The sequence below is a fragment of the Coloeus monedula genome (genome assembly GCF_965178545.1).
Source record: "Coloeus monedula genome assembly, chromosome: 1".
NCBI classification, from domain to species: Eukaryota; Metazoa; Chordata; class Aves; order Passeriformes; family Corvidae; genus Coloeus; species Coloeus monedula.
This window is the reverse complement of record NC_138781.1, coordinates 18,696,150-18,721,881: the sequence shown is the minus strand read 5'-3', so window position 1 is coordinate 18,721,881 and position 25,732 is coordinate 18,696,150. Positions and strand designations below refer to the sequence as shown.

Genomic DNA, 25,732 nt, shown 5'->3' with positions numbered 1-25,732 from the left:
AGCCACATAAGACTTGAGATAGCATCCATCTGGATCTCAGCTCAATGTGGCATAACTGGAGTCTCTGTGTTTGCACATGTGTTTCTTGGAACTTCATGTGAAGACAAAAACACTCACTGCAGAATAAGTTTAGATCATACAGTACTCAGTACCTAGATGTTCAGAGCAGTAGAAATGCAGCTATACTGTTTACCCATTTAAGGTATGTTGTGTGCTCATAGCGATAGGTTCCTGCTGGTTATTCTGCCAGACCTGAGCTGCACCTGCATCTGTTGCACAGATGATCCAAAGTCTGGACGCTTGAATTTTAATTTTTTTTTAAATCGTTAATATAACAAGAATTGGAGCACTCGCCAAATTCTGTTTTTTAAGTATCTTTTCTTCACAATTTTTTTTTGTAGAGTTGCTCATAAGAATTGTTTGATCCGTATCTTTACACGTCACCCCCAGCATTTATGTAGTATAAAATAAGCATAAGTGCAGTATTACTTGCCTTTTGCCTAAACAGAAAGAGGCAAAGAAGGAGGAACTAGGAATGCAGCCTTTCAATATGCAGGCAGGCTTGTGATCAGAGCTCTGACACCTCTGGCTCAACAGGTTGCCTTCAGGGGAGTGGGAGCTCTGTACTTATTACAGCTACATCTGTAAACTAGAATGAATGTTGATAAATATGGTCACAATACAAGTAAACTAAACTTTATTTTAGAAGAGGAAAACTTGCTGGGTTTTTTTTCTTCAATTTGAAATACTGTCCACCAATAAGGACTAATAAACTCCACAGTCTCTTTGAAGATATCTCTTGAAATAATTCTTAAAGAAATGTTGAAATGAATGTTTCTTTAATGTATATCCATACTTTTCCTTAAAGGACACTTTATGTAAGAATATTAGTACAACTACTTTAAGAATATTGTAACTAATATTACTAGAAGAATTGCTTTAGTTCTGAGTGCACTACAGAAAAGTTGATCTGTGTGCTTCTGTTATTCATCTGGCTTTTATGAATGACTGTGCAGTCTAGAAGGCATTAGGCATTTGTTTGTAGCTGGATATCTTGAATAAAAAGTGTGCCTAAAGATACGTAGGTAGAACATACTGTATTGGGTTTGTGTGACAGGGTTTTGTCAATAAAGGGGCTACAGGAGTGATTTCTCTGAGAAGCTTCCAGAAACATCCCCTGTGTCTGACAGAGCCAGTGCCAGCCACCTCCAGGACAGACCTGCTGCTGGCCAAGGCCAAGCCAATCAGCAACTGCGGCAGTGCCCCTGAGATAACATATTTTAGAACAGATAAAAAAACCCTGCTCAATAAAAACTGCATCTGGAGAGAGAATGTGTGAGAGAAAACAACTCTGCAGATATCAAGGTCAGTGAAGAAGGAGGGAGAGGCGGTGCTCCAGGTGCTGGAGCAGAGATTCCTCTGCAGCTGGTGGTGAAGACTCTGGGAAGGCAGGCTGTCCTCCTGCAGTCCATGGAAGCTAACCGGGGAGCAGAAATCCACCTGCAGCCTGTGGAGGACCCCATGCTGGAGCAGGTAGATGCGCCTGAAGAAGGCTGTGACCCCGTGGGAAGTCCATGCTAGAGCAGGCTCCTGGCAGGACTTGTGGACTGTGTAGAGAGAAGCCCATGTTGGAGCAGGTTTGCTGGCAGGACTTGTGACCTATGGGGATTCCATACTGGAGCAGTCTTCCTATGGGACTGCTCCCCATGGAAGGGGGGGCATGCTGGAGCAGTTTGTGAAGAGCTGGAACCCGTGAGAAAGACTTATGTTGGAGGAGTTGTTGGAGGACTGCCCCTCTGGGAGGAACCCCATGCTGGAGCAGGGGAAGAGCATGAGGATTTCTACCCCTGAGGAGGAAGAGAAAACAGCATGTGATTAACTTACCACAGACCCTATTCCCTTGTGCTGTTGGGTGGGAGGAGGTTGTGGAAATGGGGAGTGATGTTGAGCCTGGGAAGAACTGAGAGGCGGGGAGAAGGTATTTTGAGATTCAGTATTTATTTTCTCATTATCCTTCTCCGGCTTGTTTGGTAATAAATTAATTTTTCTCCAAACTGAATCTGCTTTACCTGTGATGATAACTGGTGAGTGATCTCTCCCTGTCTTTATGTTGACCTTAAGAGCCTTTTCTTCAATTTCTCTCCCTTGTTCAACTGGGGAGGGGAGTGACAGAGAGCTTTGGTGGGCACCTAGTATCCAGCCAGGATCAACTCACCATGGTGTGTCTTGGTGCCACAGATGGGGCATAAGGACGTCAAGATAAGGAAAGTAATTGGAAGAGGTAGGAGGCAAAAGTTGGAATGAGGAAAATTAGAGAGAAGAGTGGAATGATTGTGGAGACTTTGTGTTGTTCTGATTGTGGTGAAGGTGAAAATTTCTATTTTGCTTCTGTTGATTGAGTGATGTGTGTTCCATTACATAGATGCGTGTTTCCATTACACAGATGTGTGAGTGTTGTTTGCTTTGCATTTCATGAATATGAGAAAATATTTTTTCCTGTGCACATTTTGTTGGTGTATGTAGTGAATACAGACCCATAATGTTATTGTACTGCAACTCAAAAGATGAGAGAATTGCTTAGCATTGCAGTGTCTGGTCATCAAGGTTTGGAGTACAGGAAGTGCAGAAGGTGCTGCAGAAGTGCAGTATAGTTTCTGTGTACTTCCCCCGTGTATCAAAGTGGGAGTATTAACACCATTTCTGACTGTGGTTCCTTCGTGCTTTTATTTTTCCTTTTTGTGTGCTGTTTTTCCTTTTTGTGTTTTTCCCTGCTTGTATACATACTTGTTACTTGGTTTCTAAATATGAGTCCCTGAACTTACCTGAAGCGCTTCCCTACAGCAGAGAAAAGGTCTACTACTTTTCTTTTAAGTTTTGATGTAACAGGTACTTCAGTAAAGACTCCAAAGGTTCTGTGCAAAATTACTAACCAAAGCGAGACTAGAACAAAACATTTTCCCTTACAGGAATTGCATAATCCTTATGTGGAAATGTTTTATGACTATTTCTTTCATTGTATTCACTGGCAGAAGTCTCTAAAGTAAGCAAGGAATTCCTCAACTTGTGAGAAGCCTTACTTAGAACTGATGCTAACATTTTATAGGTAGGAATTTTTAGGATAAAGCTGTGGTGTGTTGCAGAAGGGCATTGAAGTGAACCACTGCATACTGTATTTTCTCCATGTAGATTGAATTGAGTCAGTAGCATACTTTCAGGCTGATAACAAAAACTTGGATGTTTAGTTGGAAATGCAGCCAAATGTGACAGGCATTTCTTGTAGCCTTCTAATGATTTCCATTAAAGACCAATGTGTGAATCTTCAACTTTATATATGTTTATAATTTGGATTCTTGCAACATCTAACAGGGCTTACTAGTCTTGAATATGTATTGGGAGATACATGGTTTTGGACTTCTGAAGCTGGAGTAGTCAGATCCTAATACACGTTTTGCGTTATCACTATGTTACATTGTACTCTACGTTATCTCACTTCTAGTTACCTTACATACACTGAGTGAAAGTATGACTAAATGTCACCTGTAGTACTTACTGAGTGGATGGTCTTGGAAGAATGTTGATTTGCATGTTGAGTGCCTCTAATCTTCTTGTCATAGTCTACAAATTTATTATCTATAGTAGATGTTTTTGACAGAGCTAACTGAATCTGCATATATTTTTATCTGATGCATTGATAAAAAGAACTGGGTTGAGTCTCTTTATCCAGGTATAAACCCCAAAATGCTTCAGGTAGTCAGTCTGTTTTTCTTCTACCTGTCAACCGTCTGCTTTAAAAAAAAGTTCTTTCCTTCTCCTGGGACAGATGACTCAATAGAGATGGGACAGAGACTTGGCAAATTTGTCAGCATCAAGAAATGGTTATTTGAAGATGAAGATGACTTAATTTCTTAAGTTGTCAAGTTGCAGAACATAGCACTTTGGAAGAGAAGCACTGACAGCATGCATTCGTTTGCTCTATTAGTGATGTCAGCCAGTTGGGGATTCGTGGATGTGGCAGAAGATACTTTGATTCCTCTTGGTTCTTCGTTGTGGTTTATGAGCACTGGAGTCTGGTGTGAATCATAGGCTGGAAACATGGCAACTTTGATTTGCTTCTTTTTGGATATTTGATTGAAAAATTGTGTAGTTAGCTCCTTGCTGACTTCTTCTTCAAATCCTGGCATGGTTGCAAGCTATCATTTATAGAGCCATTTAGATCAAAATAGTGAAGGTGGGTATGACTTTATAAGTTTATAATGTCTTAAGATACCATAGGTTGAGAATATTGATAAAGTATATTGCTATCCCACTGTAGTTTAGAAACTGATAAATAAGAAAGTGTGGCTTTGGTTTTGTGGATAGCAGCCTCTTCTTTGGCTGGGCCATGTATTCCTAAAGCAGCTCATCCTTTTTACTGTATTGAGCAGGGGGAAAATGAACTTTTGACTTTTGCAAGCATTACAAAGCATGGATGTTAAAACAGAAATAAACACTAATGGGACTTTTCATAGTACCTAACTGATTTTAAAGAAAAAACACAAATAATCAGTAAAATAGCAGAGTAAAAACATTCGATATGAATAGATAGCCTAAGTTTGGTGTGAGTAGAGGTTCAGTAATTTTCAGCAGCTGCTGGAAATGCTTGTGAGTTTTATTGGACTTTCTGGAGACTTTAAGGGCTGAGATGTTGATCTTCCCTGGTTAATCTTTGTATGTTGGCAGTAGTGATGTTGCTTCATAGAAGATGGCTTGAAGTAGTGAATGGAAAGATGTCACTGCATTCTGAGGGCTGGGGTAAGCTGTTGCCAGCAGATGTAGATGTGGTCAGTCTGGTGCACATCCTGTTCTTGTGCTAACTGATTGTAAATTCGCATCTATTGATAGAATTTATGCGAAGATCTAAATTGCCAGTTAAAAATGTCTTGGCAGCAGTGTACTGGTTTGCACCACTCTGCAAATTGTCTGTGGGTTTTTCTTTTTGTTGTCTAGTCCTGCAAAAACTGTTCCTTTGTAGGCTCCGAGATACTTGTTTTTCTGTAGATAGCCTCTGATTAGCTAAATTTGAATTAGGTTATGTGTAATCTAGTTGTCTGTGGTTCTTAATTTGAATTAGCACACTTTTATTGAAGTGTCTTTAGAATATGGTATCTCTTACAGATGGAGCTATGTTTACATTGGTTGTTCAGTACCATATTTTTCTGAATCTAACACAGATTAATCATTTAAATTACCCCAATTTTTCCCAGGTTTATTAGGGGGGAAAAAAGAATTTTTCCTATTACCAGTGCTTTCATTTCAATGTACATGTGTTATTTTTTTTCCTTTTATTTCTTTTCCTGTCGAAGAAAACACACTAGGGTAAGAGGAATGTGGAAAGTATAAAAGGAAATTAGAAAATATAGGATTCTTTCCCGTGGAGAAAATGAAATACTAATTTCAAATCCTTTGGGGGAGAAGGAAAATAAATAACAAGAACGTTTTGAGCTTAGAAAATAATTTTCATCAAAAGAAGTGAATGTAACTTCAGTTATGTATAGGTTGGATGATGTATGTACAGCATTGGCATAACTGAAATTCTAGATGTGATTTTTAATAAACTTTGTGTTCAGAGCTGTTTTCTAGATGGTCTTTTTTTCTCAGAATATTTATGTTTTTGACAGCAATAGGTATGTGCCTGCCAGCATTAAATTGTTGGGCATTAACTAAAATAACTACTCATGTCAAGATCTTTACCTTCATAAACCAGTTTTTAAATCCATATTAAGATATTAGGGTATTATTATTATATTAATAAGGTATTATTAGAAGTATGTAAGACTACCTAGCATATTTGAAGTCTGTAGGATTAGGAAAGATCATCTTAGATATAATAAATAATATTGGAGGTCACTTCTAGAGGTGTCTTTTTTTCTGGTAACACCCAAGGGTGAGACAAAATGGTGTGGAATACTAGTGAAGGCAGGTGAAGCTGTACCATAGAAGTCGGGACGTGAGTACCTGGACGCAGTCAGTTGTGCTGCAGGCTTCTGCAGCTACTGATAAATGGGAGTCAGGACTGCTATGAGCATCATTGTCTGCCAGCTGGAAAGCCATCGATGAGAAACTGATCCTCTGATCAGCTGCTTTGCGTGCCTTTGTAAATCTGTCCATGTACTTTGGGGAAAGTGTGTTGAGTTAGTGCATTTTGATATACTCAGAAATACCCAGTAGCATGGCGTGTTGTAAAATAGATGTATTTGAAAGCAAATTCAGAAGTAAAGCAATAAAAGGATTTCTGCTTAGCAATTGACTCTTTCCTCCTAGGTTAATTTAAAAATAGTCATAAGAATTTGAAGGATTCATAGAATCCTTCATAGAAAAACTCTTAAAATTATTGAATCCAACTGTTAACCTAGCCACCACTGTGTTCACCACTAAGCCATGTCTCTAAGTGCCACATCCACATGTGTTGTGAACACTTTCATGGATGATGATTTTGCCACTTCCCTGGGCAGCCTGTTCCAATGCCTGACCACCCTTTCAGTGAAGAAATCTTTCCTAATATCCAATGTAAACCTCCTCTGGTGCAACTTGAGGTAATTTCCTCTTGTCCTATCACTTGTTACCTGGGAGAAGAGAACAGCACTCACCTTGCTCTACATGCGTCTTTCAGAGAGCCAGAGATGTGGAGTTGTAGATAAGCTATTCCCTGAGCCTCCTTTCCTCCAGGCTAAACAACCCCATCTCCCTCAGCTGTTCCTCATCAGACTTGTGCTCCAGACCTTTCACCAGCTCTGTTTGCCCTTCTTCAGGACCTCGATGTCCTTGTAGTGAGGGGCCCAAAACTGGACCCAGGATTTGAGGTGGGGCCTCACCAGTGCCAAGTACAGGGGAACGATCACTGCCCTGGTCCTGCTGGCCACACTGTTGCTGATCCAGGCCAGGATGACATTGGCCTCTTGGCCACCTGGGCACTCGCTGGCTCATGTTCAGCTGCTGTTGACCAGCACCCCCAGGTCCTTTTCCAGCTTGCATCTTTCCATCCACTCTGTCCCCAGCCTGTAGCACTGCAGGGGTTGTTGTGACCCAAGGGCAGGCACAGGCACTTGGCCTTGTTGAACCTCAGAGCTCTGGCCTCTCCCCATCAATACAGCCTGTCCAGATCCCCGTGCAGAGCCTTCCTGCCCTCCAGCAGATGAACACTCCCACCCAGCTCAGTGTGTCTGCAAACTGACTGAGGGTGCCCTTGATCCCCCCATCTGGATCATTGATGAAGATATTAAACAGAACTGGTCCCAACACTGAGCCCTGGGGAACAGCACTGGTGACCAGGCACCAGCTGGATCTAACTCCATTCACCAACACCCTCTGGGCCTGGCTTCCTGACAGTTTTGTACCCATCCAACAGAACACCTGGCCAAGCCATGAGCAGCCAGTTTCTGCAAGAGATGCTGTGGGAAATGGTGTCAAAGGCTTTATAAAGTCTGGGTAGACACATACACAGCCTTTCTCTTATCCACAAAGTGGGTCACCTTGTCACAGAAGAAGATCGATCAGGTTGATGAATTAGGACCTGCTCATGTGGCTCAGTCTGATTTCCCTGGTTGTTCTGCATATGCCCCATGATGGCACTCAAGGTGATCTGCTTCATGACCTCCCCAGCACTGAGGTCAGGGTGCTAGTCCTGCAGTTCCCTGGATCTTCCTTTCAGCCTGTCTTGTAGATAGGTGTCTCAGTTGCTAATCTTCAGTCAACTGGGACCTCCCTGGTTAGCCAGGGCTGCTGGTAAATGGTTGAAAGTGAGTTGGCAAGCTGTTCTGCCAGCTCCCTCAGTACCCTTGGGTGGGTCCCATCCAGCCCCATAGACTTGTGGCTAAGTGGCACAGCAGGTCACTGCCAATTTTCTTCCTGGATTATGGGGACTCCATTCTGCTCCCCTCTTCTGTCTTCCAGCTCTTGTTTTCACTAAAATGTGAACTAAAATTTGCAACAACAAGTGGATTTAACCATTCTGTTTGATTAATGATTAACAGGAGCAGCAGAATAAAATGTTTTGTCTGGCAAGTTTTAACTCCTGTTGATGAAAAAACTTGAGAGAGGTTGAGTGTTGGGTTTCAAGAACTGTTAATGCTGATTGTAACTCGCTGTTTTGTTATTTGTAACTTCATGGATCATGTATTGCAGTCTTGTAGAGTTGTTTCTTTCAGTTAAATACTGTTGGGGCTTGGGGTTTTGGTTTTCTTTTCCTGTTGTCAAGCAGTATGAAACAGTAATTCTGTGATGAAAATGTACTTTGGAGAATAAAAACTGTTCTGGAAGCGTGTTATGCTGGGTATATGCACCTTGACAGGGAACATAAGCTTCCAAACTGAGCATTTTGCATATATGGCTGATTCGTGTTAAAATCTTGAAATACATGAATGTCAGGGAAATATCAAAACAAAGTTGAGCCTAAGAAATCTGTCTGTATTACTACCAACATAACATTAGACTGTTTCAAGTGTATGGTGTATTTCTTTCTTTCTTTATTTCTCTGTTATTTAAAGTAAGGCCTTTGGTTGGACTTCCATTCTGATTTGTAGCCAGTGTAGATAATGCCACCTCCCAAAGAAGGTAGTTACATCCTTTATATCCTTTCCCAACTGCCTGTCTGTGTTGCTGTTATGTTTATTATCTGACATTTTTGTTTGTGAAGCCTTATGGAAAGGTGGCTCAAAGAAGTAATCTGACTGAAAAAACCAGTATTTATTTTTAGGTTGCCGGTTAGGATTTCCATATAGTCAATTGAGTGCTTTTCCCAGAGGAAGGAAGGCAGTAGAAAGTACACATCAGGGATGGCCAGTGATCATCTTCTGGCATCACAGTGCAATTATGCTACCTTAAAGTGAGCCGGTAGTAAAGTCAGCTGGAACTGCAGCCTGATTTCTTGTCTAACTTTAAGGAACTGTGGTCTGTTTAATCTGCTGTAGATCTTCTTGTGTTATTTAGGTTAATGGGTCACATTGAAAAAACCGTTTTATTGCCTCGTTGCAATGCTGGGAATTCAGTCCTGCAGGATTTTACTTGGTTGACAGTCATTATTCAGGTGAATGGTTCCAATGGCCTAGCTTGGGCCACAATTCAGTAAATTACTTGCACAAGAATTCTTTGACCTTTGTTTTCTTATAACGATAGACAGCATATAATGGATGTCTGCAGATGACGCTTTATGAATGTGCTCCAAATTTTTAGAACCCTGAGGGAAGAACAATGTTGTAGTCCTATTACTATTTTTTTCCTTCTCTCTTGCTTGTATAGTCTTGTCCTTGTCTCTCTTTATCTTCCCTGTTTACCATGTGCCTTTTGCTCTTTCCCTTCATTTCAACATGAATAAGGTAGTCTCTTGGATTAAATCAGCTTCTCTATGCCTTTCCACTTGAAAAATTGGTTAACCAACAAGACTTGAATAATTATATTTGTATAATGTTACCTAATGCTGGTTAAGGTAGCTCTTAGTCCTGATTAAAATGGAAAGGCATATTTATCTAGAACAGAGGAAGAACACTTTATGTCACAAAGCAGTGGAGCCAAGTTGGATCGTAACTGATTCAGTATGGGAAGCTGGAATTAGTTAGCTCCTTGTTTTACTTTGGTCTTCCATTCTTGCAGCTTTATTCTGATGAGTATCTTTAGTGGACACCTCTGTTCTTTTTTTTTTTTTTTTTTTTGGTTATTATTTCAGTTCTTTATTTCTTTTTGGTTATTTTTACTTTTTTAATAATGTTGGGGGAATAAAAAGTTTCTTTCTTCTTCTAGTTCTCTGCTGGGTCATGTTTTAAAGACTCCTCAGGAGGCAGTGGGTTTTTCGTCAGACCCAGGCAATCTCAATTCGCCTGAATGCTAAGGTTATAGGATCAGTCTTTGTTTACTTAATTAAGTTGCTGCTTATGTAGCTCATAAGTGAGTTGTGTCAGTCACGCTGTCAGACTCTTCCAGCTTCACAGCTTTGAGATTGGTTTCACTTTAGTCCTCTACAGGAGACCTCATAGTCCAAAGCAATTCCTGCTGAGAGTTCACCCTTCATGGATATAGACAGAAGCTGTATCCATGAACTTAGTCTCTTCCACCAAAGAGCTGCAAAAACGAGATGTCCTTACACTCTGTAAGGACAGGAAGGAAAAGGATGATGTCATTTTCTACGACTTCATTGTGTTCCTTCAGCCAGTATTTGTCTCTTCACTCTTCAGATCTAATTCGGCTGCCTGTACCTACAGCACCTCCTGTGCTGCTGCACCTCCCTCTGTGGGACTAGTGCCTTTCAGCACACCAAAGGGTGTGGTAATTCTCTAGGGTCACAATCAAGCCTCTGTATTGTTCACATTTGCAGTGCTTAACCTGATGATGTTTATCTGAATTGTTGATCAGTCATAGCAGCTTGCCCTATTTGTGCTTTGGTATCTTGTAGGTGTCGTGTCTGTCCCTGCTACCCACTCCCTCTGCCCCCACAGCTGGTTTAGAAGTTCCCCACAGTGTTTTTGAATGCTCAGACAATAAATCTGTGTCAGAAATCCTTTGCCAGAGACAAGATGTATAACATACAATTGGAGAAGAGGGCCCTGTAATGGTCAGTGTGCTCAAATATTAGAGACCATCTGTATAGATCATCACATTATTCCGTGTACTGTGTTGCATCATCAACCTGCATGATAAAAAAAATATTACTCCATCCATTTTAGAGCTAGTAATAAAGTGTTAAAGAAAAAAAATTCTCTGCTAGTAACTTGTCTCAAGGCATGAGATTCACTGTTCCCACCTGGCAAAGCTCCTGGTTTTACTATGTGGGATCTATTGAAACTTGGCAGAGCAGAAGTGGGTGACAGAATCTGAGAGTATGGAGGCTGGGAAGGATTTAGGTTCCTAATGCAGAGAAAGGGAGTAGAAGGGGTCGGGGTCACTGTCTGGTCTGTTAGCTTACTAGGGTGCTACTTTATTGCAGATTGTAGCCAGATTTCATGGCACCAGAGGTGCTCTGTGTCATCAAAGGGCAAATACCTCTGCAGAGTTACCAATTGTGAGCACCATGAGAGCTGAGTGCAGTTCTGCAGTCAAGTTTCCTTCCACTGTCAAAGCTTCCCCCTCTACTTCAGTTTTCTGTCTTGCATCTTCTCTGGTTGCAGCCAGGACTGCAGAGGATTAATGAGGGACCTGATTCCTTGTAGACGTAGGAGACAAAAATAAATCAGGTGGAGCTGATGAGACTGAATGGCACATGCTTAACTATTCTGCATAAAGGCTAGGTTCAGGTCGTTGCAGCTTAGTGTCCTGTGATCATTTTGATATATTTTGTGGTAAAGTTTGCACAAGAAGCTTGCTAATTTTTTAATTACTAACACTGCAGTGCTGTGGCTCCCTGCCTTCAGTTTTGCTGATGCAGCTGTTTGTGGGATTATACTTAAATTGCATCAGTGATACGGCCTGAATTAAAAATGTTAAAAAGTTTATTTCATACCATTTCATTGATCTGTTCTAAGGGGCAGCCCTACAGATAGTTGTGTCAGTAGCTGAGGGAGTGGTAGAGGGAGAAATTAATGAGGGGGAAGTGAAGGGAAGAAGAGAACCTCCTAAACTGGTTTTGCCGCTAGTGAAAATGTATGTCAGACTTCCATAGGCTTGCAGAAGTGGGGCAAGGTAGAAGCTGTTAACAGCTTCTCTTCTCTCAGATACATCATCTCTTCTCGTTGGTTTTAAGCTGCTAGCTTGCAGCTTTGGGGTGGGAGCAAACTTTATTGCACTGTGACCACCAGTGTATACCAGGCTTCTTGCTTTAGGAATCTGGTTCAGTGTATGAGAAATTCAGTGAAATGAAGCTACCGTGTGTCTCTCGGCACTTAGTATTTAATGTTTGGAGAGCTGAAGTGTTAAGATACAGCTCACAAATATACTGCATATGTAGGATTTTGTTTAAAATGAACTGAGCAGTTCATTTGTGTCTTGACCAAAAAAACCCCAAAAAGGTGTAATGATCCCAGTCTGCAGGCAACTTGCAGAATGTTTTCAGCCACTTTTCTATCTAAATTTCACCATAGACTTAATGCTGACTTTCAGTAAATCGCTGATCATTTCAGCGTGAGAGATGAGTGAAGCAAAAGACAAAAGGCTACAGTCCTAAAGATTCTTCTTTCTGTATGCAGCTCTTTATACCAGTGCACTGAGAAAAAATAATGTAAGAATTTTTCTATTCTACCCTCTGTGAAAGCCTCTGCTGCTAATGTAATTTTTTTTACAGGTTAAGAAAGATAGTCTTACAAATTTCTTACGGGTTAAGATAGTCCTCAAGATATACTTTAGCCATATGAATTTCAGGAATGGAATTTCTAGTTCCTCAAATAAGTTTACACAATCTGTTTCTGAGGCACTTCTAGCCTCATAGGCTCCTTTATCTGCGGTTTTGTCAGTCAGCTGGTAATGGAGAATAGGGAAAAGGGAGAAGAACAGGTGTCCCAGTCTGTTTGAAGGATATGGTGTTAAGTTCATGTCTGATGATGTTGATTTGCTTAAGAAGATTATTAGGTTTGTATGCTTTGAGTTGTCCCTAATCTGGAAGTATATAAAGGTTGTAATAAGGTGATTCCTAGGTATAGAATCCTGTATAATGGTGTTCCTCTGCTTGTAATTTGGAGCACTTGAAGTGGAATGTGTGTCAAATCTGTTAATTTCTGTCATCTCTGGTTTGGAATTGGTTCACACGCTTTAGGACACTTAAGAGATAAACATGATATTAAAAACTTGATAGGAGGCAGTGAAAGCAGAAAAACTGTTCTGTTGTGAGCCTGTTGTATGTTGGAAGAATATTTCATCATTGATGGCTTGGACCCAGGACTGGAAGGGACACTAAGCAAGTTTGCAGATGATACAAAACTGTCAGGAGCTGTTGAATCCCTCGAAGGAGGGAGGCCCTGTAGAGAGACCTTCATAAATTAGAGAGCTGGGCAATCACCAACAGTATGAAGTTTAAGAAGGGCAAATGCCAGACACTGCACCTGGGATGGGATAACCCTGGATGTACGGACAGACTAGGGAATTAGAGGCTGGAGAGCAGCCCTGTGGAAAGGGACCTGGGGGTCCTGGTCCATGGCAGGTTGAACATGAGCCAGCAGTGCCCTGGCAGCCAGGAGGGCCAAGCGTGTCCTGGGGGGCATCAGGCACAGCATCACCAGCCGGGCAAGGGAGGGATTGTCCCGCTCTGCTCTGGGCTGGGGCGGCCTCACCTTGAGTGCTGGGGGCAGTTCTGGGTGCCACAATATAGAAAAGATATTAAACTATTGGAGAGTGTCCAAAGGAGGGCCACAAGGATGATGAAGGGTCTTGAGGGGAAGCTGTATGAGGAGCAGCTGAGGTTGCATGGTCTGTTCAGCCTGGAGGAGACTGACGGAAGACATCATCAGGGTCTACAACTTCCTCATGAGGGGAGGAGGAGGGGCAGACAGTGATCTCTTCTCTGTGGTAACCGGTGACAGGATCCGAGGGAATGGTCTGAGGTTCTGTCAAGAGAGGTTTAGGTTGGATATTAGAAAAATGTTCTTCACCCAGAGGGTTGTTGGGCACTTAACAGGCTCCCCAGGGAAGTGGTCACAGCACCAAGAGTGCTGACAGAGTTCAAGAAGTGTTTGGACTATACTCTCGGGCACATGGTGTGACTCTTGGGATGGTGTTGTGCAGGGCTGAGAGTTGGACTCGGTGATCCTGTGGGTCCCTTGCAACTCTGCTTATTCTGTGATTCTGTGATCAAACTTAGGATTTCCAGACATGTGGTCTTGCTACAGTTGTAGGGATAAGTCAACTTCCGACCATTTTCTGAGACAGAAAGTGAGGTTGATTTTCTTCTCTCAGGATAAGTGGGAGTCAGCAGAGACTGTGTGGTCAGCCATAGTTATGTGCACCTGTGCTCGTCATATCCATGGCATGTATTTGTGATTGACCACCTTGGAAAATACAGAGATGCTAGAAGAAGGAAATACAGTAGGGAGTTTTTGGACTGTGTCCAAGCTTCTTGGCATGTAAGCTACCCTATGCTATAGTTTTTGGAGGCTTGTCTTCAGAATTCCAGGATGTGGAATCCACAGGTGTGGAATTGGAGGTAGAACTGCAAGTAGCTTTAATGGGTGTCACAGTTTCAAGATCTGGAGGAGAAAGCTTTATTTTTCACAGACTAACATTAATACTCAAGTAAAGGTTAAGGGAAAACACACCCATTCGCTTTTGAAGAATGGTTGCTTCCTTAATATCAGATAACAGTTTTAATGTGTATGGTTTCTTTTTCAATGCTTCTATGATCATTCCATTTTTTTATTTTATTTTTGCTTTTTTTTCCTAGAGATGTGAATTATGCCCTCATAAGGATGGTGCTTTAAAGAGAACAGATAATGGGGGTAAGTTTTATTCCTGCTTTCTGTGAACTCTCTTATTTTGTATGAGGCAAATCTGTGGAAAAAAAAAATACAGGGATCCTAAACATAAACCAAAACACTGACTGCTTTGGAAAGAGATAACTGATTTACAGTAACGCTTTTTTGTCCACTTTAGGTTCAATTTAGTTTGAGGACATCTATCATTCTTAGTTTCATTTTTAGGAAAAAAGTTACAATAGAAGAACTGCATTTTAACATAAGATTTTAATGGGTAAAATGGATGAATTTTATATGTATTTAGTTTGGAGCCTGAGCATCTATAGAAAGCTGTTGAAAGTGCACCATTCATGGAGGAAAGTGGAATTTTTATGTCTGTAGTCCAGACTGAATGCACCAGTGCATTTTCAAAGGTTGGCTCTTTCATGCCTGATTTAATAGGTTCTGTAACAAAGAAGTTAGAGCTGGAAAGTTGCAGTAGTGATTACCTCTTCCTTGCATCTTTCTAATTTCACTGTTCAGGTTATCATCAGTACTGCTCCTGCTGAGTAGAGCTGCTGGAGAAAGTCTCCAGTGAATATCCGGTCTTGATTATGTTTATACTAATAGTTGGTTGATATGAGTGAAAAATTTCAATTAACTTTTCAATCACTTTTGGAGTGCCACCTTCTCTCTCTAGTAGATACTTCTAAATTCCCATTCATCATCTATCTGTATAGCCTGGTCATTTTGATACTGAGCCCCTTCTCTTGTGAGAGGAGAAAGTATGATCAGATTCTGGATTTCAGTTGGACAGTTTGTGTAAATTGTATTCTGCAAATTCTATGCTGTGTACTAAATATTCTAGCTAATTTATATCTTAGCTTAGTGTTGATGCAGCTTTGCTATTTCTGTTGCAGTTGAGTTGCAGGAACACAGGACCTGCTCATGTTTGTGCTGATCTACCCTTCCCTTGCATACCTTTGACTGCTCTGTTCATACATATGTATATGCTCTAGGTTTACCATTCTAGTGTCAACTGACTCAAACCCATTACTGAACTTAGTAGCCAGTACTTAAGTCTTACTCCTCTTTTTTATTATTCCTCTCATGTTGACATATGCAGTGTTGAATTAATTTCTTTAGAAATGGCAGCTGGACACTTCCTTTTTTAGGAAATAGTAATAAGAAAGCCTCAAACTTCTTGAAATACAGAGTAAAATTTGTGAAGTATGAAGTAGCTGAAGTGTTTTCTGGTTTTATACTTAAAGTAGTATTTGGGAATGCTTTGCTATTGTCTGTGGTGGTGTTGAAACTTTTTCTTTGAATAAAGTCTTGAGAACTTACTTTGATAGTGTGCATCAAACATCTGAGCGTCCTATTAGTTCCCTCTCTCATGGCTGTATTAATTGTAATTATAAATTCTTGTCTGAAAGTGAATTACTCTGTAAGATTGAAATGTTTTAAGTTTAAATAGCAAAGATACTGCACTGTACTATAATTTTAATACCCAATTGTTTTCATCAGTGAAAGCTTCATACTGAAAATTTCATAGCTGAGAGGCTTAAGAATTTATATTTTCTTCTGTAAACACCCAGCCTCTGTAACAGATCTTGTTCATGGTGTTGAAAACAGGAAATTCTACTTTGTGGACCAAATATCCTTTAAATAACACCTTTACAGAAGGATGTGCACCTTGGAAAATACTCTGACTGGTGTTCCATTTGGGAGATTTTCAATCTTACCTGAAGGTTTCCTTTCAAAGAGTTGCCTGACAAGAGATTGTGCCAGAAGATTTTTAGACTTAAGGAAGTACTGTTGAAGATCAGGTGGCTTGCCAGTTGAAAATGGCATTTACAGTAGGTTAATACTTAATTTTTTTTTAACGTTGTTACACCTTTCGTTGCCAAGTGAATCATGAAAAGATACAGGTATTTGACAAGAAACTTGCAAGCAAACATTTCTGATAAAACCTTTTAAGGATCCAGCTTTATAAACTTGTAGTTATGCAGTCTTTCTCTAAGTATAGAAATAATTAAATGGTCTTAGCTTTTCAGAACAAGGGCAGAAATTGCTGATTTTAAGTCAGAGGGTTTTTCTTCCTTCTGCCTTCTGACAACAAAAAACTTCATTTTGTAGCCAGAAAAAAACAGTGTGCTTTTTGTTTTGAATATGCAGATAGCTTAGCCCATACATGGTCTGCTGCTCCTGTAGGTTTTAACTGTCTTCTGGATATTTGCTTTATAATAAGGTGAAGAACTGTGTTTCGGGCATTGAAGGTACTGTATTTTCTTTTCTGTTAGGAAGCTTAATGGTCTACTGAGCTTTTACTATAGGGTTCCATGACTTTCTTAACCTGCTGTTACTGCAGTGAGGGTCTTTGCTATACATTGCTTCTTCCTCCTTTGTGATGGTACTAGCATTTAAAACTTTTCTTTTTTTCTGCCCCTGCATTCCTTTACAGCTACCTGAAAATTCCTGTGACCCAGCTGCCCATGCTAATGCTGATACAAGGAATGGCCAGGAGTATTCTTTTAGCAGCAGCCTGTACATTAGCTGTCGTAAGTCAGTTGCACAACTGTAACTGAAGGCAGCCTAATCTTAGAGCTCTTCTGTAATGGTGTTATCTTGCCTTTAAGAACTCTGGGGCACTATATATATTGCAAAGTAGTCTGGGAATCAAACTTTGTGTTGTTTATAAGTGTTATTAACTTACTATAATTAATTGACTATATAGTATGGTAGCATATGGTGTGGTTGTGTTGGTATTTCGTGTTTTGTCCTTCCCTCCTGCCCCCCTAATAGTGCAAGGTTCCTCTGTGTGCATTCTTCCTCCTGCTCCCTGTCCTTTTACTGGCCTGTTGCTGCTTGTCTGACCTTTTGGAGATCACTGTTTTTTTAGATTTGCCTTTTAGGTTTTATATTTCTGTTTGGAGTCTGTTTGACTCTGCTTCTGTTGTGCTTATCAGGTTAATGGGGGTTCTCTAGTGTCATCTATGGCAAATACAGAATTGCAGTGTCTTGGTTTGAGAAAAATTTGGAGGAAAATGTCCAAGATGAACATCCCTTTGTTAGAAGGCAGATTTCAGCAGCCCCTCCCCCACCAGGTTCAGAAAGAAATTCCTCGGTGGAAAGTGAAAAAAACCCTATTTATTTAACAAGCAAAGTGCATGCAGGCATGGACAAAAGAATGAGTAATGTTAAATAATAAAACCTCTCGCTGTGGAGAAGAAGCCTGGGTAGATTTCAGAGTCCTTTCTGTGGGTGTGGCTCTGCCCTCTCCGGAGCTGGGGTTTGGCGTGGGCCCCTCCACATTGTGGGGCCTCCCAGTGATGTTGTTCCAGACCAGAGCAGAACAGTCCCAAGAAAAGTTCTTGCCTCAGCTAGCAGGCTAGCTAAAAAGCAGAGTGTTAACTCTCCATCTCTCTCCTGAGAAAAGGAGCCGAGAGCTGGGAAAAAGCAGGAAGGTGCTTTCCTCGGCTCTGTAGCAGCAGGAACACCGGGGAGTGCATGTGTCCTTGAGCACAAACTACTCTGAAGAATTCACCTCGCTTCTCTTCCCCCTCTCCTGAGAAACAGCTTAAAGACGCAGGAAGGCACAGGATTCATGTCTGCATAGGGCAGACAATAGGGAATACAGTATCATACAGTCACCCCAGGACATACAGTTTTCAATGATTCCTTAAATATGGCATTATTGGAGCAGTGCTGTCATGGATCTTACAGAGAACTTAAGAGTGACAGCCTGAGATAGTAAGAGGAGGGGAGCATATCGTGGAGGCCAAACATTTGTCCTGCTCTTTTTGTCACTATGATCTAGATTCTTGAGAAAGGTCTTGTGTGCCTTCTCAGAAGTTTCCCAGCCTACAAGCATTTATGCTTTGGGACTTCTTGATCCAGACACAGTATTTTTGTGTTTAATGGAAGACGAGTGCATCACAGTGTTCCCTTCTGTATAAAGTTTCATGTCCATAATGTTGTGTGGCAAGGCGTTTTGCAGTTGATCAATACCATGTGTCCATGGGGTTTCTTTTGACCCTCTTACCTCATGGTTTTATTTGATGCCACTTGGTATTTGCAGGTTGGGGTGGCAAAGGTCAGTTATTCTGTGTTCAACTTTCCAGTACCTCTTCCCATAACCTTTTTGGGTACACGGGAGAGTACACAGATGCCTGCCTGTTCTTGGCTTGGTGATGGTGGCTACTGGTGCTGTAATTAGAACTTGTAGTGAGCCCAAAGAGATAATTCTGTCTGAATTTGTATGGAATACGTCCTAGTCTGCTTCAGTGTCCCTCCTGTGCTTTCCCTTGTCAGAGACCTAAACTGACCTTGAGCAGGGGCAGCCAGAGTTCATTTGCACATGCTCATTCAGTCTCTGCACTGTTTGAAAATGGTCATTCTGCTCCTGCAGTTGCACAGATCTCAGAAACAATACTCTTGGATTTAGCTGAATGGAGTCTGGACTTGTATCGGTGGTGTGGCTTGTCTGTCGACAGGTTTATCTGTCCTAAGGATTGTTAAGAGTTGACTGTATTTAGCTACACATTTGATTTAATTAATTTTTAAGAGTAATAGGACATAGCACAGTTATGAGCAGGGTGTTGGTAAGAAATTTTAAGAATTAGCTTTGAATAAGTTTTAATATTTTGTCTGCCTAGTATCTGTGACTGTCTTAGGGCTATGGTTAAGTTTTGTGAACAAAAAATAATCCTTCCTGTATGTGGACTTTATTTTTACATAAACATTAGGACTTTTTCAGTGTTCAGAGACAGGAATTATATAAATTCAGTTAGGCTATTTACTGTTTTTCAAAATTTTTTATGTATTCTTATTAATACTAAAAATAGAGAAGTAAGATTGAATTGGAGAAGGAACTTTTCTCTCTGAATATATTTGTTGACAGATTTCCTTGATAAATTTGGTATTCATGTTCATTTAGGGGAACCTTTGTGGTTTTAAACATGACTGAATATAAAAGTTTTTTAAAATTATAAAACCTGATATGTATATGAGTTGCTTATTGATTTGCTGTCTTATGTGTAAGAAGGCTATCGAAAGATTAATTTCCTTTAGCTTGGTGGATTGGTAAGTGGATTAGTAGTTGGATAAAGTATGAACATGTTTTCTGAAAAACAGAGAAGTAAGAAGTGAGCATTTGCTTGAAGATACTTGCGAACTGTTGGTATTCAACAATTTTGGGCCTTTCAGTTCAGTATTATTGCCTTAACTGTTGCCATAATTTCCTTTGGATTTTTGACACTCAGTGAGGAGGAAATAAAATCATGACCATTTGAACTGATTATAGCTTTTTGAATCCCAGTTCTTTTATCTTCTCATAATACTGAGTATGCATTCTGTTTTTTAAGCAAATTGTTCACTTGTATCTAATATAGTGCATCTCCCATTTAAATAGTTTTCTTGCAGTAATCTTTTTCCAGGATTTTCTGTAAGCTTAAAAGGTTTGATTTTGCTGTATAAATTGTTACTTTGAAATCTGATTCCAGTGGATGATGATCAGGAATGCTGTGTAACAACATTCTTTGTGTGACTTTTCACCAAGACTTCTTTCATGCAGCTGCTTGGGGAAAGGCCAGCTAACAATGTGGTGGTTTTGTCATGGTCCAGGCCCTCTTCCCACCCCCTGGGATAGCGGCGGGATCTCCCAAGTCTGTAAAAACACTGTATGCTAGTTTTCCTGTTGCTGTTGTTATTATTAGAGTCTCACTGTCTGGTTTACTGTTCCGATGAGTTTTCTTGGTGTTAATGTCTAAGAATGTGGACAGTATAATGTTACATGTACACACTGAGACATACGCATTTTGCAGGTGCTTACCTACAAATGTTCTGGCCTTTTTGAGCAGAGTTACAGCAGTGTGTGTATTTTTTTACTGGGAAAGAGAAAAAATTGATAAAAATTTAAAATACTGCAGTAATACAAATGCATGTATTACCATATAAGGTATTGTATATTTATGATTTACATTACTGATAATCATAATGTATCTGTAGAAATTTTTTTTTAGAGTTTTAGGTGGTTATGTATACATTTCTTCCTTTTGTTGTATGAAAGGATTTCTGGAGGGAGGTGAAGGAAACTCATTAATTCCATAGCATTCCAGCTAAAATTATTAAAGCTATTAGCTTCCTCAGTGGACCAATGGAATTTTATCTGTAGCTGTTTCAAAAACAAACTATTTGTTGTGCTGTGGAGTGATGATTTGAAATGAATCAATTCTTCAGTTGGGGAGCAGATTTTTCTAAATGGAGAATTTTGTGAAATTCAGTGGTAGGACTTCATAGGATGAAGCCTTTTCTTCATAGACAAAGAGTATTTATTTTATCTTTTTAACAAATTGTCCACTCTATACCAATGACGAGGTTGACTAACAACCACAGTAGTGAGAGCTCTAGTGGTTAGTGTGGCACCTTCTTTTTACCCCTCTTCAAAGAGTGGATCAAACAATATAATATGAATAAGGCTATATTAACTATAGCAAACTCTATATCTGTATTTAATAGAGTAAGGAAAATGTGGAGATACTCACAGCTTTTTACCGGCTAGGCTCGTAGTTCAATGCCTTAGAAAGCCTCGGGCAGCCTAGAGAGGTAGCACGGGCAATCCAGCATTTCAGTGGCTCTAAAAGCAGCAAATGGTAGCTGCAAAGCTGATACCACCAGTAGAAGCAAAGAGGGAGAAATATAGCCTTCGGTTGCCCAATTCCTGCAATTGGAAGCTTTCAAACAGAAACAGAAACACACAGATGTTCGCAGAAGGAGTGCAAAGCCAAAGAGGGCAGGCCCCCTCTTCGGCCCTTATTTTATTCGGAGAAGGGGAAAGGGGAGGACTGGGGCGTACCCGGGGTGACTGGCCAATCAGACACTGCTGAAGAGTCTGAGTTACATTTGGTTTTGCCCGCGCTTGGAACAGAGGAGTTCAGCGCACACGGCAGAGGCAAGTCCTGGCTTGTCTTGGGGAGGGGGAAGGGAAGCTCGGAACAGGCAGCAACAGGCAAAGACAGTAACTTCAGCTGACAGATTTCTTATCTGCAAGTTTTCTTGTTTTTACAGGAAAGGAAGATCAGGGTTAAAACAAAACTATTTAGAATGTCGTAATGAAGAGACAATTAAAGGTTTAAAATAATACTTAATCTTTCCCTTTGCCAAAAAGAGTAACAGTAATGGTCTTAAGTACATCTTTGAAAGGTGAATCCAGCAGAGTTGGATAGCCTTTGGGTCAGTCAGCAGATCTGATAGTTGTGGAAACAGAGGGTGCAATTTCATGTAATCTAGGACAGCTGTTGACCTCTGCTGAAATAGGAGGACTGTGGTTTTCCCCTGACTGGCTGTTACTGCACTGGTGGTTTTGTGTATGGTAATCATATGACCTCAGTGTGGATTGCGTCAACCCATTGACTGATCTTGCTCGAACGTAAACTTCTAAATTTCCCACAAATTTAGTAATGAGATGAAAAAAATTATTTGCCCTGCTGCATAGCAAACCCATAGTGCAAGGAGGGGGCAAGAATGTACAGTTGAAAGTGAAGAGTAAGGTGAGATCCTGCTTTTCAGTGACAGTTCACAGCTGAAATGGATTGAGGTGTATCCTTAGGTGACAACTTAGAGCAACCCTCATAAGAAACTAACATATCAATAAAGAAAGATTTTTCTGTGCTAGAATAATAAATACAATTCTCTTGTTTTGGGAGTTAGCTGTAGTTAGAAATAAAGTAAGACTTCTTTAATGAAACATAATGGACTCTTTAGGAACTTAGAATGCATAAACAAATTTTGCTCTGACATTGATGCATGGTTAGGTGATGGTGATACTACCCCAGAACTCTTGTGCTATGAGGCTGGCTTCACAGTTCTGGCCTCTACAGTGCATTAGTGCTTTGCTGCACAGCTTCAGCACTGACCGTGGGTTGTAGTGGAGTCCCTACTCTGTGCCTCTTAGTTCGTAAGCAAGCCATGGGCTTCCCTTGTGGTGGATGGTAGGATGGATTCTAAGTTTGTTGCTGTTATTTTATTATGAAGTCAAAGCAAGGCTTGAAAATTTGTACTGGAAGGCAATTTAATAAATAAAAGTACTGTGAGTTTCTTTACAGGGAAAGTGCTTTTGAATCAGGCTTTGGGCAATTAAGCAGTAGTTATAAAGGAAAAAATTTAGTTAGGTGGGTAACATACTGTGTATTATTTATTTATCTTCCTGGGTTTTCTTCGTTAATTTACTTTGGTAGTGTTTACTTCTAGTTATAGAGTTCTTTGTTGGCAACAGTCTTGTGTTTGCTGATGGTGAAATTGCTAGGACTTACTTGTTCTCTGTCACACTGGGATAACAGATCAACTCTTTATTTTTGGCTAGGGGTCTGCAGTCTGAGCTTTTTAAACTCTGAACATTAGTGAACAATGTACATTAAAATTGTACCTGCTAAGTGTGTACTGCTAGGTTTGCACTGAGTTGAAAATCAGTAAGGCACCAAAAATAAAAATCCCAGTGAAAGACCGATAACATTTGGATAGATTCTGTGGTGGTAATTAAACATTTTGTGAACTAGAAAGAAACATAAAAATTGGCAAAACTCAATAGTTTGTCTTTCTAAGAGATAAATCAAAATAAAAAAGAACTCATTTGAGTGAAATGCTACAAGTCTCTTATGGTGTGTTTAAACTTTTGAAGACTTTTCAGCATGAATTTCCAGTTTTTGATATTGGAAAAAATGATTTTCATTACTGTTATCAAAGGAGGTCTTGGAGTTGGTTTATATGTGGTTTTTCATGTTGGTTTAAAGTTGGTAGAAGTTGTTTTCTAAGATCTTTCCAAAGGAAAATGGCTTAGTTATATTTGTGCAGTGTTTTCTTAGAAAGCACACTGGATTTTTTTTTAAAAGGTAAGCAGCATTTCCCAAAGTTACTGAACTTGAAAGTACAGTTGAAGTAAATGTTTTTAACTTTGTCTATCACCAATAAGTAAAAATTAAAAATGATGATATTTTACAATTTCTGGATGGAGACATTGATTGTTGTAGAATATTGGGGTTTTTTTAAGCAAAAGAAGCAGTGAATCTGTCAGTCCGTGGTAGCCTGAGGGTTTTTTCCCAGCAGTTTCAGAGAAAACAATTCTGGTAAGAGTGCACAGAAACAAGAAGATTTGATGGCTGATTTGAATCCTTATGATTTAGGCCTTAGGCTTTAATTTAAAAACAAGAAATTAAGTTTATTTTAAGGGTAAGCAAGACAAGCAATATAATCTGGTAAAAATACTATTATTGAGAAGACACATTTGTCAAAAGGCCACCATCTCAAAGACTGAAAAATAAATAAAAAAAATCTGAGTATAAGGGAAAATTTTAAGAGCATTTTGCAAGCTGCCAGTACGTCTATTTGCAAAAACATGTGTCCTGTCCTCTCTTCCAGTTAAAGTTGTACTGAAAGGCAGATGAAACCAAAAGTAAATTGTATATAAGCAATTCAGTGGGAATAGTAAGAGTTTGTTAGCAATTACTGCAAGTTTCATAAGCAAAATTTAAAATGTGAGTAATGTATCTGTGGCTGTTTGTCTGGATTCAAACCATGCACAGCTAAAGTGAATGGAAGCTTATCATTGATTTAAAGAGTAAATGATATGGTTTATAGAGATGGATTTAGTGAACTCATTTGGAACAAAAGTGATCTCAAAAATGGCATGAGTTCCTGGCTAAATTTGGAGAACAATTAAGAAAAAAATAGGAATATCTTGCTGTTATTTCAGTGCAGTGTTTGGGCAAAGAGGAAAGGTAATAACATAATTTCAGTTGCAACAGAAACTAGGGAGAATGTTTTAAATGTTTTTGAATGTGTAGAACAGTACTATTGGAGGTTTTTATTTTATAATCAAAAACATGAATATACAACAGTATTTTTCACACTTAAACATTGGTAAAGCTCAAAAGGACTGCATTTAGTGATTTTTTTCATTTCTGGTTGAGAAGGAGGGAGAATGTGTATAGTTGCTGATGAAGTTTTGGTTGTCTAGAATAATGTAGTAAGTGATTTGAATAGGAGGTTTATAGTGCAAACTTTATGGCTTAGATGGAGTAAATGGAAAATACGTATTTTAACATAGTCTTAAATACCACACATCCTTGCTTGCTTCTCATAAGGGCTTCTATGTACAGTTTGGATGGGCGTCTGTAGAATGTTTCATTATCCTTGCAGACAAAGAAGGCAGTTATCATCCAGCAGGAAACAGTAGATAAAAGCACTCAACTTTGAACATGGTAATAGGTCCTTTATTCTGCTGGGATTCTGAGCTCTGTGCTCAGCCTGAGTAGTTGTCTAAAAGAGAGGGAAATGTCAGCAGAGGATCGAGAAGGTGTTTCTGTACTGCGTTATATAGTCAGGAACACTCTCAGTTGTACAAAACATTACAAGTAAAATCTGTGTATAGGTTAGTAGCTCGTTCTCTCATCAGAGAGACAGAAGAGATCTATCCCACTTTGGCTGCAGGTGTCCTTACTTCCATGCTTATGCTTTGCAAGCAACAGTGACTAGTCTCTTGATGCTTAGGAAAATGGTTCTTGTTTGCCTGGTCCTTGTATGGCAAAACTGAGTCTTCTTGACCTCATTTAACTTTAAATGTTTTGTGGAGGAGTCTACAAACCTTGAGTTCTCAAAAGGTAGAGATTGCACAGCAACTTTAGACAGCCAGTTCTTAACCATACTTGTTATGGAAAAGTATCTTCCTTACTCTTCCTTCAGGGACAGCTGTGCCTCTTCTGTCACTTCAGGTCAGCTGGGTGTTGCTCTCTGAAAATTCTATATTTCTTCACCAGTTAAACTTTGGAAAAAAAAATATTTAAGAACTTGTGTACAGGGTGTCCTGAGTCCAAGTGGGAGCTGGTGCTGGACTAAGATTTCTTTTTTGGTGTAGTCATTTGAGGTTGGTAACATAAGGGTGCTGCAACAATCCCTATGGTTAGATATTGTTGGACAGATTGTGACTTTTCAGCAAGGTCAGATTATCTGGGATCTGAAGGTGCCAGATGGAAACCAATGGAAAATGTCCCTTGTCCTCGATTTCATGGGCACTTATTAACCCATGTTCAAAAAGTGTATTAGTGCTGTGGTGCTTCATTTGTTTCATTGTATAAATCTTGGTTTTGGTCTCATGAAAGTTGAAAGCCTGCTATTGCCCACAGCTGTCTTGGATGTGTGCTTTTGTGCTTTGTATTTGTAAATAGGGATATATTGTACTGTTTTGATTTTTTCTTCTCTCTTTTCTTTCTTCCTTTTTTTTTTTTCTTTTTGGATAGTGGTGCAGCACTATTCAGTTAAAGTTATTCCTGAAACTGGTTCCTTATAGTAAAAATTCTTTACCTACCTAAATTTCAGTTTGCTTAGTGATTTTTTTCCCC

At 39.8% G+C, this 25,732-nt stretch overlaps 1 protein-coding gene across 4 annotated transcripts in view; it reads left to right on the top strand.

Moving 5' to 3' along the window:
* The window catches only part of MLLT10 (MLLT10 histone lysine methyltransferase DOT1L cofactor), a 128,674-nt gene that overhangs the window by 7,954 nt on the left and 94,988 nt on the right, over positions 1 to 25,732 (top strand). For 3 of the 4 annotated variants that reach the window (XM_082287738.1, XM_082287737.1, XM_082287740.1), the window contains exon 3: positions 14,330 to 14,384. The exons of the other annotated variant lie outside the window; for it this stretch is intronic. In XM_082287738.1, coding sequence (XP_082143864.1) covers positions 14,330 to 14,384 — 55 coding nt within the window. The remainder of the gene's footprint in view (positions 1 to 14,329; positions 14,385 to 25,732) is intronic. 4 annotated transcript variants of the gene reach the window in all.